At 36.8% G+C, this 20,895-nt stretch overlaps 1 protein-coding gene across 1 annotated transcript in view; it reads left to right on the top strand.

The window, feature by feature from the left end:
* Positions 1–20,895, top strand: part of WDR27 (WD repeat domain 27) — a 164,267-nt gene that overhangs the window by 60,488 nt on the left and 82,884 nt on the right. The window contains exons 19-22 of the mRNA XM_044003517.1: positions 9,987–10,108; positions 11,552–11,685; positions 15,169–15,266; positions 20,648–20,769. Of these exons, the coding sequence (XP_043859452.1) occupies positions 9,987–10,108; positions 11,552–11,685; positions 15,169–15,266; positions 20,648–20,769 (476 nt within the window). The remainder of the gene's footprint in view (positions 1–9,986; positions 10,109–11,551; positions 11,686–15,168; positions 15,267–20,647; positions 20,770–20,895) is intronic.

Genomic DNA, 20,895 nt, shown 5'->3' with positions numbered 1-20,895 from the left:
TATCTGCCACAATCAACTGATGGCCATCTACATTATTTTTAGTTCTTTGCTAACACAAAAAGTGATGCAATGAATGTTTTGGTAGATATGGGATGTTTCTTTCTTTGATATCCTTTTCCAAATTAAAAAAAATCATACATCAAAAAATCCTTCTTCATGCCTCCCCCTTCCCATTGGGAAAGACAAAAAACATGTTACAAACATATATAGTTAAGTAAATAAAATTTATGCCATTGGCCATGTCCAAAAAAAGTCATTCTGCACTGTCTTTCATCTCTATTAGGAATTGGGTAGCATCTTTCACCAAAAGTTCTCTGGAATCATTGTTCGTCATTACATTGAGCAAAATTCCTAAACATTTCAGAGTTGTTTATCTTTACCATATTGTCATCATTGTGTCAGTTTTCTCCCATAATTCTGCTAACTTTACTTTTCATCAGCTCATCCAAGTCTTTGTTTTTTAGTGAGGCAATTGGAGTTAAGTGACTTTCCCAGGGTCACACAGCTAGTAAGCGTCAAGTGTCTGAGGCCACATTTGAACTCAGGTACTCCTGAATCCAGGGCCGGTGCTTTAACCACTGCGCCATCTAGCTGCCCCCATCCAAGTCTTTTGAACTATTCCCTTCATCATTTCTTACAGCAAATAGCATTCTGTCACATTTACAAACCCTAATTTGTTGAAATATTCCTCAGTTGATGGGCACTGCCTCAGTTTCCAGTTCTTTACTATTAAAAATATAGCTGCTTTAAATATTTAAAAATATTTTTGTACATCCTTAGAGTTTGTTTTGCTTAGGACATATCCCTCCCTTAACCTCCCCCTTTTCCTCCTTGTTTGGTAAAATGCATCCTTCCCCCTTTTCCTCCCTTTCTTCCTTCCTCCTTTCCTCTATTCTTCCCTTCTTTGGTCACTTCAGATGAGAATGAGGATTAAATGTCAACTTTCTCCCTCAGCCTTTCCCTGTTTATATAGATGTCTGCTTGCATACCCCAATTATGTGGGATCATTTCCTTAAAATTTCTTTTCCTCCCCCCCAGTGTATTATTCTTCCCTTTTTCTTCCATTCTTCATTTAAGATCATAACATTGTAACAATCTCATTCTGGCCATCTAATTCATTAGACTCCCTCTATGATGTCTCAAGATGATAGAATTTAGAGGAGACATATGTATCATCTCCCCATAGTTGAATATAAATAATTTATCCTTGTTTAGTCCCTTATGATTATTCACTCATCTGTACCTTTTCATGTTTCTCTTAACTACTGTGTCACTTCAGTTTTTACTCAGCTTTGGTCTTTTCATAATGAATACTTGGAAGTCCTCTATTTCAATAAAAGTCAGTTTTGTGCCCTGTGGGATTACAATGGGCTTTCTAGTTGTTATTCTTTATTGTAATCCTATATATTTTGACTTCTGGAATATTGTATTCCAAGTTCTCTGTTTCTTTATAGTTGCGGTTGCTAAATCATGTGGGATCTTGACTGGCAAGTATTTTTTAATTTATTGAAATATATCTAGCCTTTTTTGGGGGTGGGGGAGGGTCATGGCTTTTAGATGTTCCATTGATTCTTTTTTTTTTTTTTTTAAGTGAGGCAATTGGGGTTAAGTGACTTGTCCAGGGTCACACAGCTAGTAAGTGTTAAGCGTCTGAGGCCGGATTTGAACTCGGGTCCTCCTGACTCCAGGGCCGGTGCTCTATCCACTGCGCCACCTAGCTGTCCCCCATTGATTCTTTTTTTTTTTTTTAAGTGAGGCAATTGGGGTTAAGTGACTTGCCCAAGGTCACACAGCTAGTAAGTGTTAAGTGTCTGAGGCTGGATTTGAACTCACGTCCTCCTGACTCCAGGGCCGGTGCTCTATCCACTGCACCACCTAGCTGCCCCCCCCCATTGATTCTTAAATTACTTTTCCTGGAGCATAGTCTCCCTCTAAATTGTAATGCTCTGCCAGGCTTGCTTCTGGATAGGTTGTATTTCCAATGTTCACCTTTGCATATAAGGGCTGGATAAAAAGGCTCACCAATATTTTCTTGGATTTCCCAGTCAGGATTGAGTCCGCATTTATTTGTAGAAGTTAATGGGTTGGGGTTTGGGGAGTTCACTCTACTTCTTGCTACTCAGTGATCTTGTCTTTGTTTTGCCTTTCATATTCTTTTTTTTTAGTGAGGCAATTGGGGTTAAGTGACTTGCCCAGGGTCACACAGCTAGTATGTGTTAAGTGTCTGAGGCCGGATTTGAACTCAGGTACTCCTGAATCCAGGGCCGGTGCTCTATCCACTGTACCACCTAGCTGCCCTGCCTTTGATATTCTTAAGGTATATATGCCTAATAATGAGATGGCCAAAGAAAAGAGTATAGATATCTTAGTCATTTTTTTTTTTTTTGGTGAGGCAATTGGGGTTAAGTGACTTTCCTGGGGTCACACATCTAGTAAGTGTTAAGTGTATGAGGCTGAATTTGAATTCAGGCCTTCCTGACTCCAGGGCCAGTGCTTTATCCACTGTACCCCCTAGCTGCCCCTATATCTTAGTTATTTTAAATAATAATTCCAATCTGCTTTCCAGAATGGTTTGATCAATTCATAGTTCCAACAGTGGTTTAATGAAGTGACTGTACATCTTTTGTCATCAGTATGAAATGAAATCTTGGAATTGTTTTGATTTGCATTTCCTTTATTGTTAGCGATTTGGAATGCTCTTCTATATGGCTATTAATAGTTAGCAAATATTACTCTGAGTACAGGTTTTTTTTGTTTTCTTTTTTTGAGGCAATTGGGGTTAAGTGACTTGCCCAGGGTCACACAGCTAGTAAGTGTTAAGTGTCTGAGGCCGGATTTGAACTCAGGTCCTCCTGAATCCAAGGCCAGTGCTTTATCCACTGTGCCACCTAGCTGCCCCTTGAGTACAGTTTTAAAAAATCTTTTTGCCACTTATTCATTGTGCAATAGCTCTTGGACATAAATATGTTAAATACCTATAAGTTGGATATCAGACCCTTAATGAGATTTGATATATTTCCCTCACTTGCCATCTCCTCTTCTTATTTTGCTGCATTTATTTCATTTCTGTAAAAACATTTCATAAAATTAAAATGTTTTATCTTTTATGCTCTCCTCTAGCCTTCCTTCTTTTTTTGGTGAGGCAATTGGGGTTAAGTGACTTGCCCAGGGTCACACAGCCAGTAAGTGTTGTGTCTGAGGCCAGACTTGAACTCAGGTCTTCCTGAATCCAGGACCAGTGCTCTATCCACTGCGCCATCTAGCTGCCCCTAGCCTTCCTTTTGTTAACAATTTTCCTTCTAGCCATCCATAGCTATGAAAGATTCTTGATCTCCCTGCCTCAAGTCTCTCCCACTCCAGTTCATCCTCAGTTGCCAGATGATTTTTCTAAAACATAAGTCTGATCACATCAACCCTATTGTTCAGTGAATTCCAGTGCCTCCCTATTAACCTCTAGGATCTGTGTAATTTAAGTTTCTAAATGTAGGTTCTAATCTGTCCCCCCAGTTTGGGGGGGGAAACTGACTAAAATCACTGATAAACAAGTTTAGGTTTTTAAGGGTTTATTGAAAGATAGTAAAAGAAAGAGGAAGATTGAGAACAGAATTCCTACAACCTGGCAGTCCTATCTTTCCTCAACTCCCCTGTGAAGTCCTCTGCAGTCTAGCCTCCACCATGACCAGGTCAGGAACCAAAAGAGAGTGAACTCTCCTGCCAGCATCTGCTTCCTGCTTCGTGTGTTCATCCCAGAAATGGGAGGCTCTTAAAGTTGATTGGCTGGTGGCCTTGACAGACAGTACCCATGAACAAACGTCACTTCCTGACGCCAAAGAAAAGACTCATGGTCTTGCCCTCAGAGACCTTCTCCTCATGGTGGAGCTTTCCTACAGTAAGTCTCCAGCAGGTGACGTCATTCCAATCATTACAGATCTAATATAAAATCCTTTATATTTAAAGCCCTTCACAAAGGGCCCATATTCCTTAACACTGCCAGCAGTAACTGCTCACGTACTGCTCCCTATAAGCAGATAAGTACAAGAGCCCTGGGAGTGGCAGCACCTTGCAGACTGCTAGGCAGCATTCCAGCCCTGTCTTCACATCATTTGGGAAAGCAACTCCTGTGGAGAAGGGACTAGCCACCCTCACCAACTGCTAACCAGACAAAGGTGGACAAGCCAGTCTGGTGGGAGCTATAAGGCCCTATGAGAGTAAGAGAAGAGGTAGCATGTGCCAGGAAAGTCAAACCATCACCACCACATTCCCTGTGGAGACAGACTGGCAACTGCTCCTTCAGGCACAATAGCCAAACCTACTGAAGACCTAGAAAAGGAAGTTCTTGCCAACAGAGACTTTGGCTCTGTCATATGGTTCAACAGCAGAAATTGAAATGATTTTATCAGTGGAAATGACATCTGCTTTGCTGTTGTCCCTAAAAGGACCATGGGAGTTTCCATTTGATTTGTGGTTGAAACCTTCCCCATTGGAAAGTCCTTTGTGAGCAAAGATTATCTTACTTTTCTATTTGTATCTCAAGTACTGAGCACAGTGCTTTGTGCATTTTAAACACTTTTTACATGTTTTTTCATGCATCCATCCATCCATCCACCCACCCACCCACTGACCAACCCACTCACTCACTCACTCACTCACTCACTCACATCCTGGCCCCTTCCTACCTTTCCAGTCTTCTTATACTTTATTCTTTTTCTTTGATCTAGCTACTTTGGTTGCTTTACTTATTGTTCCTCAAAACATGTCACTCCATCTTGGATCCCTGTGCTTTTGTGATGGCTACTCTCTATTCCTGGAATACTCTGACCTCTCTTCTCCACCCCTTTGTTTTGCTGATTTTCTTCAACTCTCAACTCAAATCCTACCTTCTGCAGGCCTTTTCCAGTCCTACCAGCTGCGAATTCCCTGTCCTTTCAGCATACTTTCATATATTCTGTGTGTAGCTAGGACAGCCAGGTGGCTCAGTAGATAGAATGCCTGGCCTAGATTCTGGAAGCCTCATCTTCACAAGTTCAAATCTGGCTTCAGATGCTTATTATCTGTGTGATTCTGGACAAGTCACTTAATATCATCTGTAAAATGAGCTAAAGAAGGAAATGGCAAACCATTCAAGTACCTATACAAAGAAAACCCCAAATGAGGTCATGAAGAGTTGGACACAACTGAAACAACTCAACAACTTTGTGTGTACGTAGGTATGTGTATATATACACAATAATATATATTGCACACACGTATATGTACATGCACAGATATATGTATATGTATATACACCTAACATACCTAGTTATTTATTTATTAAAATTTATTTATTTATTTATTTAAATTAGTAAAGTATTTTTTTTTCCGTTACATGTAAAGATAGTTCTCAACCTTTGTTTATACAAGCTTTACAATTTCAGATTTTTCTCCCTCCCTCCCCCTTCCCCTAGACAGCAGGTAATCTGATATAGGTTATATATATATATATAATATATATATAGGTTATATATATAGGTTATATATATATATATATATAGGTTATATATATAGGTTATATATATATATATATATATATAATAACATTAATCCTATTTCTGCATTAGTCATGTTATAAGAGAAAAAAATCAGAGCGACGATGGAAAACCTCAAAATAGAAAAAAAGCAACAGCATCAAAAACATTTAGCATCTATACTCTGCATCTATATATATATCTATATTTAGCATCTATACTCTGCAGTTCTTTTTTTTTTTTTCCTGGATTTGGAGATCCTCTTCCATCACGAGTTCCCTGGAACTCTTCTGTGCCATTGCATTGGCGAGAAGAATATAGTCCATCACAGTAGATCAACACTCAATGTTGATGTTACTGTGTACAATGTTCTTCTAGTTCTGCTCATCTCACTCATCATCAGCCCACGCAAGACCCTCCACATACCTAGTTATTTAAATGTTGTCTCCAAGATTAACATGTCTGCTTTTTGAGGGTAGGGACTTTCCCCCCTCCCTTTCTTTATATCCTCTAGTGTTTAGTACAGTACTTGACACATAGTAAATACTTAATAAATGTCTGTTGATTGACTGCCTGATCTTGTTTTCTTCTAATTTTTTATAGTGTAACCTTTCATATTCAGGTTATGTATTCATTCATTCTTTTTTTTTGTTTTTTGGCGGGGTTGGTGGGGGTTAAGTGACTTGCCCAGGGTCACACAGCTAGTAAGTGTCAAGTGTCTGAGGCCAGATTTGAACTCAGGTCCTCCTGAGTCCAGGGCCAATGCTTTATCCACTGTGCCACCTAGCTGCCCCCTGTTTTCATTCTTAATATACCATAATAAGTTCTTTCTTTGGAGGTGGATAGCATTTTCATCATAAGTTCTTTGGAATTGTCTTAGATCATTGTATTGCTGAGAATAGCTAAGTCATTCACTGTTGATCATTGTATAATATTACTGTATATAATGTTCTTGTTCTGCTCACTTTACTTTGCATCAATTCATATGAATCTTTGCAGGTTTTCCCAAAAGCAACCTCCTCATCATTTTTCTTCTTCTTCTTCTTTTTTTGTGGGGCAACGAGGGTTAAGTGACTTGTCCAGGGTCACACAGCTAGTAGGTGTCAAGTGTCTGAGGCCAGATTGGAACTCAGGCCCTCCTGAATCAAGGACTGGTGCTTTATCCACTGTGTCACCTAGCTGCCCCTTCATAATTCCTTATTACACAATAGTAATCCATCACAATAATAAACTAAAAGTTGTTCACCCATTCCCTAATTGATGGACATCACAACTTTTAATTCTTAGCCACCACAGAAAAAAAAGCTGCTATAAATACCTTTGTACAAATAGGTCCTTTTCCCATTTAAAAAAAATATCTTTGGGATACAGACCTTGTAGAGGTATTGCTGAGTCAAAGGGTATGCACAATTTTATAGCTCCTTGGGCATAATTCCAAATTGCTCTCCAGAATGGTTGGATCAGTTCATTACTCTATCAACCGTACATTAGTGTTCCAATTTTCCCACATTTTCTCCAATATTTATCATTTTTCTTTTTTGTCATATTAGCCAATCTGATAGATGTGAGGTGGTACCTCAGAATTCTTTTAATTTTCACTTCCCTAATCAATAGGATTTAGAGTATTTTAAAATTTGATTATACATAGCTTGATTTCTTTGTCTGAAAATTGCCTCTTCTTATTTTTGACCATTTTATCAATTGAAGAATGACATATAATCTTATAAATTTGGCTTAGTTCTCTATATATTTGAGAAATGAAGCCTTTTTCAGAGATACATGTAATAAATTCCTCTCCCTCACCCAGGTTTCTGTTTTCCTTCTAATTTTGGTTGCATTGGTTTTAGTTGTGCAAAATCTTTTAAATTTAATACAATCCAAATTATTTATTTTATATTTTGTAATATACTCTATCTTTTGTTTGGTCCTAAATTCTTCTCTTATCTATATATTTGACAGGTAAACTATTCCATGCTCTCCTAATTTGCGTATGGTATCACCTTTTATGTCTAAATCATGTATCCCTTTTGATTTTATCTTGGTATATGATGTGAGATATTGAACTATACCTAGTTCCTGCCATATTCTTTTTCAGTTTTCTCAGCAGTTTTTGTCAGATAATGAGTTTTTATCCTCCAAACTTGGATCTTTGGGTTCATCAGACACTAGATTATTATGCTCATTTACTACAATATATTGGCTATCTAATCTATTCCCTTTATTCACCACTCTATTTCATAGTCAATACCATATTGTTTTGATTATTATCACTCTATAATACAGTTTTAGATCTGGTACAGCTAGGCCACCTTCATTCACATTTTTTTTCATTGATTCCCTTGATATTTTTGACCTTATGTTCTTCCAGATGGATTTTATTATTTTTTCTAGCTCTATAAGGTAATTTTTTGGTAGTTTGGTATGACATTAAATATGTAGATTGATTTAGGTAGAATTGTCTTTTTTATTATATCAACTAGGCCTACCCATGAGCAGTTAATATTTTTCCAGTTTAGATCTGACTTTGTGTGAAAAGTGTTTGTAATTCATTTTAGATGGAAATAATTTAAATTACCAGGCATATACTTACTGCTTTATGGGGATGCTTTTAAGTAGCCTCCTTTCCTTTTCATTTTAGGACAATACCCCTTCCCCATTCTACTCCCATCCCAGTCCCTCCCTATATATTGTTTTTATGACATTTTACCACAAGGGAGAAGAAAAGGGAATAAGTATTTATATAGCACCTACTATGTGCCAGGAAGCCTCCATGCTTGTTGAATGGGAATTCTTCTGGCTACTATCCTAGAGTCAAGCCATTACCTCTCCCTCTCAAGGTTCTAGGGCTACCCTAAGGAGTCATGCCCCCCCCCATCTTTATATGTTGAAACTTCTTAGTGCCCTAGTTCCATTTAACCACTTAACTTTGATTAGCATTTACAAAGGGTTATTTACTTCAAAGATAAAGGTAGGACAAAAGTACAAACATTTTCCCCAAACATTTCAGGGACACATTCTCCCTCATCTTACCTTAGTTTCTGGGAATTAGCTTAATTCCTATACTGCATTGGTCTCAGCAAATTTAAGTCCAGATTCAGCATGACTGCTTGATGAATCTTCATTTTAGCTACTGCAGGTCTGGGTCCCAAAAGTCATTCTTTGTTTCTCAGGGTATTGATGCTGAACTGGCCCCAGTACCTGGATCCTGGGATGCTGGTATACCAGGGGACCTAGAAGCTCCTCCTGCCCTTTTAAACATCACAAGGCCCTAATCCTTTTGCCTAGAATAGAAAAACATAAATTTAGAGCCCAAATACTGATGCCTTAGAAGGAAGAAGGCCTCACACCCCTTACAGCATTGTCCTTCAGTGGATGAAGTCAGTCAAAGAGTTAAACAAAGAGAGGCATATACTAAAAGAACAGCTACAGTAGAAATAAATGGCAGAGGATTTGCTTCTTGGTGTTTGGTGTAGACCCTCCCAGTTTTGGCTGTGTAGCTCATGGAAAAGACATCCCATAACGACATGGTTAGCAGACTGGAACCAATTTACAGAGTGTTTTTTCATGCTTCTTCGTTTCTCCAAGGCACATCCCTAGCATATTGTTCACCCTTTCTCTCCTGGAAACAGACTTGTTCAACCTCTCCAACACAGGAAGATCCAGCCAGAGGTCCTGTGTGCATGTGCTTGTCCCCCATTCTACGATATAGTTATACTCTAACCCTGTTAATGAGATCAATACAAAAGCAGTGCATGGTACCACAAGAAGAACGTCACAAGTGTTGAAGCTCACAGTGACCTGTGGCTAGTTAGAAAATTAAGGACAACACGTTTAACTCTGAGGAGGGGAAGAGGAAGATTGAAGAAAGGATAGTACTGTTGCTCAAGGTGGATGTGATGATTAGTGACAACAGACAGAAGGCAGAGTTTCACAATTTTTATTTGGCTTCTGTTTTCTTTTCCTTTGGACTAGAAAGAACAGAATGAACATGGCTAACAGAGATTTGGCATCCATTACAAATAAGAACATAATAAGAACACCTAGCTGTCCTTAGTGAGTTCAGATCACCTGGCTCAAATGAAATCTATCCTGGGAGATGGAAAGATGTGTTGGCTGTTACTGCACTGTTATTTTAACTTCAGAAAGGCAAATGACCTGATTTTTCAAAACTGTGAGAACAGAATCTGAAAACTACAGGTCAGAATATATTATTAAAGGGATAGTCAGTGAACATCTAGACCCAGAAGTGATGGTGACAAAAATACTTTGAAAATTTTTATGAGTTTTACCAGACTGTAACCTTATATTATCCAGTATCACAAGAGCACTAGACAATTACCAGAAAATGCTTCTGACTTCATTATTTATGAAATTTCTAATGTATTACATAAAGATGTTAGGCAAATTGGGACTCTCTTTTTATAATGTCTAGATGTCAAGAAATCATGTTAAGATATTTTCATGCTGTGTTTTTCATGTAAGGTCATGATGGAGCGGTAACCTCAGTTGGCTGGAGTCAAGACAGGAAATGGTTAGTTTCTGCTTCAGAAGACAGAACATTAAGGATCTGGTCAGTTAAGACTGCAGAGTCTACAGTATTTCTGGTAATGAATAATTCATATCAAATACATTCTGTCATTTCCAAATGAACAGTTTTCTGACCATAAAACTCTCAGCTATTACAAAAACTTCTAAGTTGAAATACTGTTTAATTGTTCCATCATTTTTAATCTATTAGAGGATTAAAATATGAATGCACTATGGGTAATTTTGTATGTATTGAAAATGTGTTGCTTAATTGACATGTTTACTCGTTGATGCTTGTGTTCTACACATAGAGCTCAACACACCTATGAATTATTAAGTTATAACCTGAAGTTGACAAAATATTTGGAACAAGTTTAGAAGGGAGTTATTTTGTGTTAGAATAGCATAAGTGGGGCAGCTTGGTGGCGCAGTGGATAGAGCACTGGCCCTGGAGTCAGGAGGACCTGAGTTCAAATACGGCCTCAGACACTTAACACTTACTAACTGTGTGACCCTGGGCAAGTCACTTAACCCCAATTGCCTTACCCCCCCCCCCCAAAAAAAAGAATAGCATAAGTTAAGTTGTTTTCCATGTATGGTACTGTAATACCATTTTATATTTGAGGAAATGTTAATAGAAAAGAAAAAGTCACATGAATAAAGTACATTATAATGGAGAAAAGTCAGTTATATTAGAGAAAATTGTAGGGAACCATATACAATATAGATATAGAGAATGAGAAGGGGATAGGGTAATGATATGCAAATTTTGAACCAAAATAGCAGAATAGTGGATGATGAAGTTTTGTGTCCAAGATTCATATGGTAGTGATCTTTTAAGGTAATGACAAGAAACTCAGCTCTTTATTATGATGTAAAAAGAGCCAAGGAAGGTGCTACAGGAAGTATATGACATGAAAAATAGTGAGAATTTAAAGATGATTTAACATTTACTTTTTTAGTAGACTGAATGCAAAAAGGGGAAGAAAGAGTAATAAAGAAGAGGTTTTATTAAGCAAGATGAGGTCACCAAAGTGTGGATGAGACATTTAACTTATAGCCAAAAGTAGATGATTAAAAAAAACAAATAGACATTGCAAATATTAGAATCCATAAATCATATTTATATATATTATGAGGCATAAATTTGGTGGCAAAAACTTCAGACTAACATTATAAAGTATTAGGAGGATTTGAACAAAAAATTGAATTGCTTTTAACAAAACATTTCCTAACAAGTACTTTATTGCAAACCTTATCATGTTAAAAAAATTAAAAACCCTGAAAATTAAAAGATTCACTTTTAGGAGCAGTAGTTAGAATTATATAATTGTTTTCGAAATAAGAATGGTTATTTATAAGAAGATACTATAATTTTTACTCAACAAATCATGCTTATAAACTTGGATGGATTGCAAGTTGGGAGTTAAAATAGAAATATCAAATATTTAAAACAGGGTTAATTGCTATTATAATGGTTTGGTTATATTTTGGAAATAATTCCAACTTTTGCATTTCAGGACAAGGACATGTTAAGTAAACCTATACGAGCCACACAGTTTTATTATATGGATGGTTTTATATTGCTATCCTCTGGCTCTGAATTTCACCTACTCAAATATCATATTGACCCACACAAAGATGAGATCAAAAGGTAGGCAAAACTATTCTTTGTGCATTTTAAATATTTGTATTGATTGTATGTTCTTCTGGGATGAAAGAAAATGACATTTCCTAAAAGCATAATATTTACACATCTACATTTTTATATCACAAAGTTGAGTAGAATTATTCTCGAATATCAATTAAGCAAACATTTGGTAAACTGGATAATAGAAGAACATTTTTCAGATTTATAATACACATTATTTTAAATTTTCCTTTGTTGAAATATTCTTCACAATAATGCAATGGAGATGTACAAATATTATCTTCGTTTAGCAGATGAGAAAACTGAGAAATTAAATTTGAATGACTTGCCCATGGTTAATAGAGATAATATGTCAGAATCACCAGTTTAAGGGTTAGTACATTTTTTTTCCAGTTTTACAACTAAAAACATGGTTAGTTTAAGTGATTACCAAAAAGTTAGCAGTTGATAAATGTTATTTCTATTGTAACTTTTGCTATAGTTTCTCCATTACTAATAATTATTGTTCATTTACAATATTGCATTTCACTCAGAAATGAAATGTAGTATCACAAGTAAAATAATTATGGCTTTTTTCTATGTTCTACCTCCATACGGCTTTCTCTAAAATTATTCTCACACTTATTCCCTTCATTCACAGATAAAGAAATGTCTATTTTCCCCTTTAACCTCTTTACCACTTTCTGTAATTCTATAATTTCTAATGACTGATGAATGACTCCTGCTTCCAGACTTATCCTCATATTTTGTTCAGTCTCTTTCCCTTACTTGCCTCTTTTCCCTCCATCTTTCCCATTGTTCTCTATCATTTTTTTTTTGCAAAAAAAATTTATTTGACCCTAATAGCCACTAGCTACTATACTAGTTTTTACTTTTCTTATATGCCCCAGCCCTGTTTCTTCTCTATTCCCTCCTCCCTTAATATTTTATATAGGTAAATTTGATCTGGCAATTAAATGAATAGTTTGAGTGACTTTTTATTTCAGAGAGATGAGACTGATTCAGTTGGTTGCGGGAACTCCTAGGAGAGGACATTCCCTCTACCAATGCAGATTGGCATCTTCGCTGCACCTTAAATTTTGAAGAGTTGCACTTAGGCAGCCGAGCCACTGACAGATTAAGTGACTTGCTCAAGACCACACTGCCACTATGTGTCAGACGTGGGATTTGAACCCTGCTCTTTCTGGCTTTGAGGTCAGCTCTCTCCATTATACAAGCTATATCTAGCTTTTATAAGTTAAAAATGAATTTTAGCAGATAAAATCCTATTATAGCAAAGAAATTATTTCAGTCAAAGGTTTCGATATATCACAGCTATTTCCAGTTTTTGAGAGAGAGAACTTTGGATAAGCAGCTCAACTTTTATGATCTATTTTCAGTGACTTCTCTCTTGCCTGTGACTTGATACAGTGACTTGATCATCTTGTCCACAACCATGTAGTAGTAAAACTTTGTGATTACGTGAAAGAGGCAGCATATTATTGTAGAGTACTTTTCTTAGTCAGGAAAGCTTGGGTTTAAATCCTACCTGTAATGCTTAATAGTGGTGTGACTACAGACAAATCACTTAAACTCTGAGACTCCTACATATGAAGCCTTTCCTATTGCCTTGTGTTGCTAGTGCCTTACACATTTTTTGTTTGTTTGTTTGTTTTTTTAGTGAGGCAATTGGGGTTAAGTGACCTGCCCAGGGTCACACAGCTAGTAAGTGTCAAGTGTATGAGGCCGGATTTGAACTCAGGTCCTCCTGACTCTAGGGCTGGTGCTCTATCCACTGTGCCACCTAGCTGCCCCAGTGCCTTATACATTTTGCATTTAACCTTCTCCATACAAATTGACCACATCCTCAAACCTCCCAAAAGAATGTATGTTCCCTGAGGGCAAGGAAAGTTTTGTTTTTGTCTTTTTATCACTAGAACCTGGTATAGTGCCTGGAAAATCAGAGATGCTTAACAAATCTTTGCTGAATGAATTAATGAAAAGAAATTGGCCATTAACTGATGAAATTTTTCAGCTGTTCCAAGTGATGAAACTCATTACTAAAGTTTAAGAGGGCTTATATTTGAATTATTGGTGGGTATACCCACATCATTAAAATCATGGATCATGGAGTATGAAAATGTGTAGTCTAAAAGTTAGATTGACACATAGGAAGGATGGTTATTCTTCCTCACCCACAAGTTCCCATCTTGGCCCAAGATACCACTAATGAGTACTATAACCATCGAATAAGAAGGTCATTTCTCCCTGATGATTCTGTGCTTGGAAGTGTGACTTCTTGTATTCTATCCATTTGTTAATTTAATACAAATAAGAGTTTTTGGTACATGTTACACTCTAATCTTTCCATCAAATAGAGGGGCAGGCTAACACTTGCTACTATCTACTTGGTGGTAAATAGTAGCCTTTGTAGTTATTTATATTAAGTAGAGTCAGCTTACTTAACTTCAAACATCCACTCCATCTGATAGTGTTTTAACACCAGCCAGGCTCCTCCAACAAGTGTTACAGTTGTATTGTCAACCTGTTGATTCTTAGTTTCATTATCTGCTAGTGATACTTCAGTCCCAGAATATTCTTTACACCGGTTTTGTTTTGAAGGAAGGCATCATGAAGTTGTTAAAACCAAAACAGAACAGAACAGAACAAAACAAAAGTGCTAGATTGGTAGTAAGATTTGCCACTTACTAGCTATTTAGATTTCCACAGTCACTTATTTTCTCTGATGCCCAGTTCCATATCTGAAAATGGGATTAGTACAGTTAGTGTAGGTTATAAAGAAAGAGCTTTACAAACCATAATACATTATACAATCATGAACAATTATTTTTCTTATTGGTGATGATCTCTTTCTGGCTCCTTTATCCTACTTTTTTCTTCTTCTTGTTTCAGTTTACTTGGGAATCTTCATCTATCATGCATTCTCAGCCCTAGATAACTCCTCAGTTCTTCCCCACACTTACATCAGGTATAGGCAGGATATTCTCTTTGTTAGTAGGCACTCCTCATTTATGCATATGCCAGCAGCTATTTTTTCTGAAGCCAATCTATGGCTTCCTGTACATTTTTGTAAGTGTCTAAGACTCTTTTTACATGCAATTATAACTAATCTTTGGAACTGGGGAAGGGTGGTGGGTGGGAAGGCAATCCTTATGAATATTTATTAAATTCTACATTAATGGAGGAGGGAATTTTCTGTGCAATGAAGGGGAAATTCCATTTATTATAGATTTACATAACATATGTATGTATATCTTTTTTAGAATTTTATTCTTTCCTCCCTTCATTCAACTTATTTTATTTGTGCTATAAATATGAACTCTATTTTAATTGCTAGTGCTTTAATTAATCAATATAATAAATCTTAAAATTTGCTTCTGTATTTAATGTGATATTAAAAAATAATGCATGTATAACTATTGGGATTTAGGATTAGGAAGGATATCAGCAGTATAGGTTAACTGGAAACATTATTGTCTTTTGCAGATATAAACAGAAGAACAAATCCAAACTTGTCAAGAAGTTCTCTATGACATCAGATGTAGAGATTACTAGTCTTTCAGCCATAAATGATTTCTATTCCTGTATCCTTTTATTATTTATATTTGTGCTTCTATGAAAATCAAGACTTTTAGGATTTCTGATGAAGGCTTAGTCTTTTTGGTTTCTACATTGTAGTTGGATAGGACTAATTATTAAATCCATTCTTCGGACTCCAAAGACTCTACCCAACATTGATCAATGATCATTTTTCATAGCAGTTATGGATTAGTTTCATGGCCACCATGGGAAAAATTGAAAATCATATGTGAAGTGTTGTCAAATATACTCTTGAAGACATATATGAGTATAAAAGGAAGGAGACCAACTACAGAGCAAATGGGAGGGATAGAAAATGGGCAGACCCCATCTTCCGCACTGATATCCACCAAATAATAAATGGACCAGAGGAAAGTTTCTGATGTACTGAGAGGCTCTTTAGGGATGAATGAATGAAATAAATGAAATTTACGGAAGCACATAGACAAGAATCCCCAATGAATCCCATACTCTCCTATTTGGACTGGACTAAGAGTCCATTAAGTTCTACATATACTTGATCAAGAATTCCTTTTATAATTTGGGGGGAGGGGAAGGGAGGGAAGAGTAAGGGAAGGGAAAAAATATTAAGTACCTGCTGTGTCCCAATAATTGTGCTAAATGCCTTAAAATATCATTCCGTTTCGTTTTCATAACGACCCTGTGAGATAGGTATTATTTTAACCCTCATTTTACAGTTAGAGGCTAAGTGATTTGCTTGGGGTCATATAGCTAGAAAATGTCTAAGGCTAGATTTGAACTTAGGTCTTTTAGACTTCAGGGCTAGGGTATTATCCACTAAGTTCCCTAGCTGCCCTTTATACCTGCAAGTGTTCATCCTGCCTTTGCTTAAATATAGTGGGGGTATTATGTAACCACAAATGCAGTCCCATTCCACTTTTGGGAAATTCTAATAGCTAAGAAACTTTTTCTTTACTTTAAGTTTAAGTTTTCCTTAAAGTAACTTCTACTAATTGCTCTTAGTTAAGAGAACATATCTAAGTCATCTTCTGAGTGACAGCCTTTCAAACACTTGAGCCATTATGTCTTTATTAGTCCCTTTCCAGGCTAAATATTGTCAATTTAGGATAATGGGATCATAAGGGACAATAGAGGTTATCCATTCTAATTTCCTCATTTTATAAATGAGAAGATTCCTTTCCTGGATCCTGTTATGCCATAATGTTGTAAGACCTTTCTCTGTCCTGGCTACTCTTTGAATGTTTTCCAGCATTTCAATGTTATTTCTAAAATGTGATGCCCCCAAATTAATTCAGTACTCTAGATGTGGTCTGACTGGGACAGAATACAGCAGAACCATATAGCCTTTTTATTCCTTAAAGGGGTATCTTGCTTAATGTTTACAACCCTTTTTTTTGGTCTGCTATATCACACTATTAACTCATACTGAACTGTGTTTAGTTATTATTCTTAGTCCTCTACTATACTTGATCTTTCTCTGATTCCCTCCTGTTCATTCATAGCACCCACTGATTGTACTTTTGAAGGTGAATTCTTAAACCCAGGTTTATCACCTTATGGTTATCCTTTTTAAATGACTTAGTAGATTTAGCCCAGTGGTTTAACTCAATATTTACATTTTTGTTCCATTATTCTGTAATTCAATGTGAGAAGCATATCTTATACACCTTTAAGTCATTTATAAAAATATTTAACAGTCCAGGACCAAGCATAAATCTCTGGGACATTCTAGTAGCTACTTGCCTGTGTGATGTTTAAAATCTAAATGTATGGTCACCTTAAATTAGAAGCTTTAGCACCAGTCTTTGAACATTAAGCATTTATTAAAGCACACTAAGTATTAGTAAAAAGATAACACGTGGAGTTCAGAAAGTTAAGAAAAAGCCATCTAGCCTAGACTTCCAACCTGGTCTGGTTCTTCCTCAAGTCCTCCACCAGGAACCTGCTTCAACCACAAACTGCTTGAGCAAACTGAGAGTGGAAACTTTTTATAGGTCCGGAGGAGAGGCGGTCCTTACACACTGCTTCAAGCTGATTGGTTAGCCTCTTGGGAGTCAGCCAGGTGTGGCTTTAATTGAATTAATTTTAAGTAGGTTAATCAGCAAGATCAATCTCACTTAATTCAATCAGTTCTAAATTAATCTCAGGTGGGGCCTTTGGCTATCTGCCAAATCCCATTATTTTATCACAACTGGAAGACTTTTAATTTATGTATAGCACCACTTTTTCTGGGCAATCACATCTGAACTGACACTCATAGGTTATACAAATCAAAGGAACAATTGCCCCAAGTTCAAGGAGCTCTGAATTTCATCTAAAAACTATAATTTATGAACTTCCACTGGTAATTTAATCTTTATTGTTGGTTGACATGGTTAGATCAAAAGAAAGCATTTAATTAAATGACATTATAAGAAAAATGGCTATAAATATCCTTCCCCTAGCCCTCAAAACCTGGGGTATACTATCCTTACAAATACATGAAGCTTCAGTGGGAACAAGGGGTATACACAGAATATATTGTACTAGTAAAGAGGTAGACACATAGTGAATAAACCGTGGCAAAGCAGTTTAAGCCTTTATTTAGTACTGTAGGGCCAGAGGTCTTCTCATGGTGTCCTTAAGCTGCTTCTATTTTGTGAGAGGTCTGCTTGGGCTATTGCTTCACCAGATTCCTGGCACCTTTCTTCTCTCTACAACTTAGTGTACCTCCTCAGATGTGTTCTGAGGACCCACTTTCTGCCTACTATGCAGCAAGTTGCTGTTAACTGCAAGTTTCCATTGCCCCTGAGAATAGAAGACAGATAACTCTTGTTCCCCCTTCCATGTGGCCTTCTGTAAGAAGCACAAGGGAAAAGGCTTTTGAGTCATTTATGCTCAAGTCATTTATGCTCTTTTCATAGCTGGCTCACTTTTTCATTGCCAGGGGTTACTCGTTTTCAGCTAAGATGAGTCTCTACAGAGTTTTCTGAAGAACTAGTTAGCTGGCTTTTAAAAAAAATTTTTTTTTTTTTTTTAGTGAGGCAATTGGGGTTAAGTGACTTGCCCAGGGTCACACAGCTAGTAAGTGTTAAGTGTCTGAGGTCGGATTTGAACTCAGCTACTCCTGACTCCAGGGCCGGTGCTCTATCCATTCATCCACCTAGCTGCCCCTTAGCTGGCTTTTTGAAGGCCACCAGGGATAAGGCAGATCATTCAGCAAATCACCAGTTAACTTCTCTTATCTGTCAATTCTCAACTTTTGCAAGGGTAATGTTCCTAGAAAATCGTGTAAAAAGTAAAAAAAAAAAAGACAAAATGTTGATACATTGACTCTATGGGAAATAGGGGGTGAGGTCCCCATGACCACCAAAAACTAATATTTTGTTAGACATTGGCAGAAAACACATTTTTCTGCATACAATTCTTTTCTTTTTCTTTTTCTCTAGAGGTATTTGACAGGGGCACACAGTTACAGCACAAAACTTGAGTTTTAAAGGTAAACAATGCAAACATGCAACAAATGCACAGGAAACTCTTTACAACAGTAGGGTGAACAAGATCAGTGAAACATCCCGCAGAATACCAGCTGTAACACAAACTTATGTGCATTTTTTTCTTTACTTTGCCTAGCCATGAATGTACATGGTTGTCAATGCAAAAGTGAAAATGAGGTTACTAATAAAACCATGGGGATGCTTGAAGTCGTGAAAGTTAAACACACAAATGTTGAGGATTGACTGTAATTCCACTGAATTAATAGAGAAAGTTTTTCATAACTCCTAAAAGAACAATGAAGTATAAATAGATCTGTACACTTCTTTTATAAATGGAATATATTGCTTCTGGTTTCTCATCTTTTGCTATCTGTAAGTAGCTCACTTAAGATGTAAGCTATTTAAGGTCTCACACCCTTTTCAGTGTGAATGCAATTACTGCAAATCTACCTAGGGCAAAAAGATTAACTCATTATTATTTTTGTTGTTGGCTCCTTACGTCAGATGGTCTTAGGCAGAAGGGAGAAATGGGACTCAGTCTGTCTTTTGATCACCCTTTCCCACTACATATGGAATCTTCATTATCCTTTCACTGAAGCTTTTGAAATTGGCTCTCCCCAAATTTAGGCAACATCTTAAACTATGGATACTTTGGTTCTCTCCATCACAAAATCTAAAATGGAGTGGTCACTTAATCCTAAGTTTCTCTTCCTTTTTACTTTAGAAAAAAAGTCTTTTCAGGGAGCATCATTTACTAAGGGTTTACATGCTATATGCTAGGCTCTGTTAGATGTTGGCATTATACATATTTATCTATATAGAGAGACAGAGACACAGCAACAGAGACAGAGGGAGAGAGAGACAGACACAGACACAGGGGAAAGGAGGGAAGGGGAGAGAGATGATAAATGTACATGTACATGTACACATATACATATACACACTATATATATGTTAATATATATTAATGATTTTTGGGACAATCTGCTGGTCAGAATCAGGAAGGAAATAGCAGCTTTCCTCCCTTGTTTCTTCTTCTTATCGTCATTTCTACCTTCAGAACATCTCATATATACCCATTTCTGTCCTTTGATACTGCCACCACCCTAGTGCAGGCAATCATTACCTCATGCTAGGACTATTGCAATAGCCTGCTGGTTGGTCTCTGCCTCAAGGCTTTCTTCAATCTATCCTTCAATCAGCTGTCAAATTGATCTTTCTAAAGCATGGATCTGATGATGTTATTCCCTCTATTCCTCCCACCCCATCCCCCATTTGATAAAGTACAGTGGCTGTCTTTTATTTACAAGATCAAATATGAAACCCTCAATTTAATGTTCAAATCCCTTTGTAACCTGGCCCCTTCCTACCTTTCTAGTTACCCCTCCCCAAATCCTCCAACTGCTTTATACTGTAACTTAAGGAAGAACCTTTGTTGGCCAGAAGAAAATAGATAACCAAGCTTGTTAAATCACTAATGTCATTTTACACAAATATGTACATAATCTGTTTTTTTTTTTTTTAGAGGGCAATGGGGGTTAAGTGACTTGCCCAGGGTCACACAGCTAGTAAGTGTCAAGTGTCTGAGGCCGGATTTGAACTCAGGTACTCCTGACTCCAGGGCCGGTGCTTTATCCACTGCACCACCTAGCTGCCCCATGATCTGGTTTTACAACCAGCAACAAATAGTTAGAAAAGATAATCATTTTGTTTGATTTAAAATTCACTCATAATTCATTTTTAATTTTGATAGTTTCAGAAAGTCTTTGTTAAAATGATTATCTACTTTAGTATTCATATTTTTGTTTTCAAAAATAGCTATTTTTAAAAATTAGAAACTATTCAGTTTCTGTTGGTAAGATCTTGATGAACTCCCTTACCCCAAGAACTAGCATCTTGTAAATTGATCTTAACTCAGAATATTGTAGATATTGTTCTCACCACTGGAAGTAACAAAGCATTGGAAGTTTTTGATCTCAATGTAGATTGCAGTGCAGCAGTGATCTCAGATATTCACTCAAGATCAGCCCATCAGATCTGCCAGAATAAAGTAAGTATTGTTTCAGAAGTTTAGTTTAGTTTATAAAATTGTAGGACTACGTATCTAAAAAAGTACTTCTCAAATGCAAATTTATATCAGTTTACCTAATTATGATGTTTAATTAGGTCCATATCC

The sequence above is a fragment of the Dromiciops gliroides genome, chromosome 4 (genome assembly GCF_019393635.1).
Source record: "Dromiciops gliroides isolate mDroGli1 chromosome 4, mDroGli1.pri, whole genome shotgun sequence".
NCBI lineage: Eukaryota > Metazoa > Chordata > Mammalia > Microbiotheria > Microbiotheriidae > Dromiciops > Dromiciops gliroides.
This window is presented reverse-complemented; position numbering and strand designations above follow the sequence as displayed.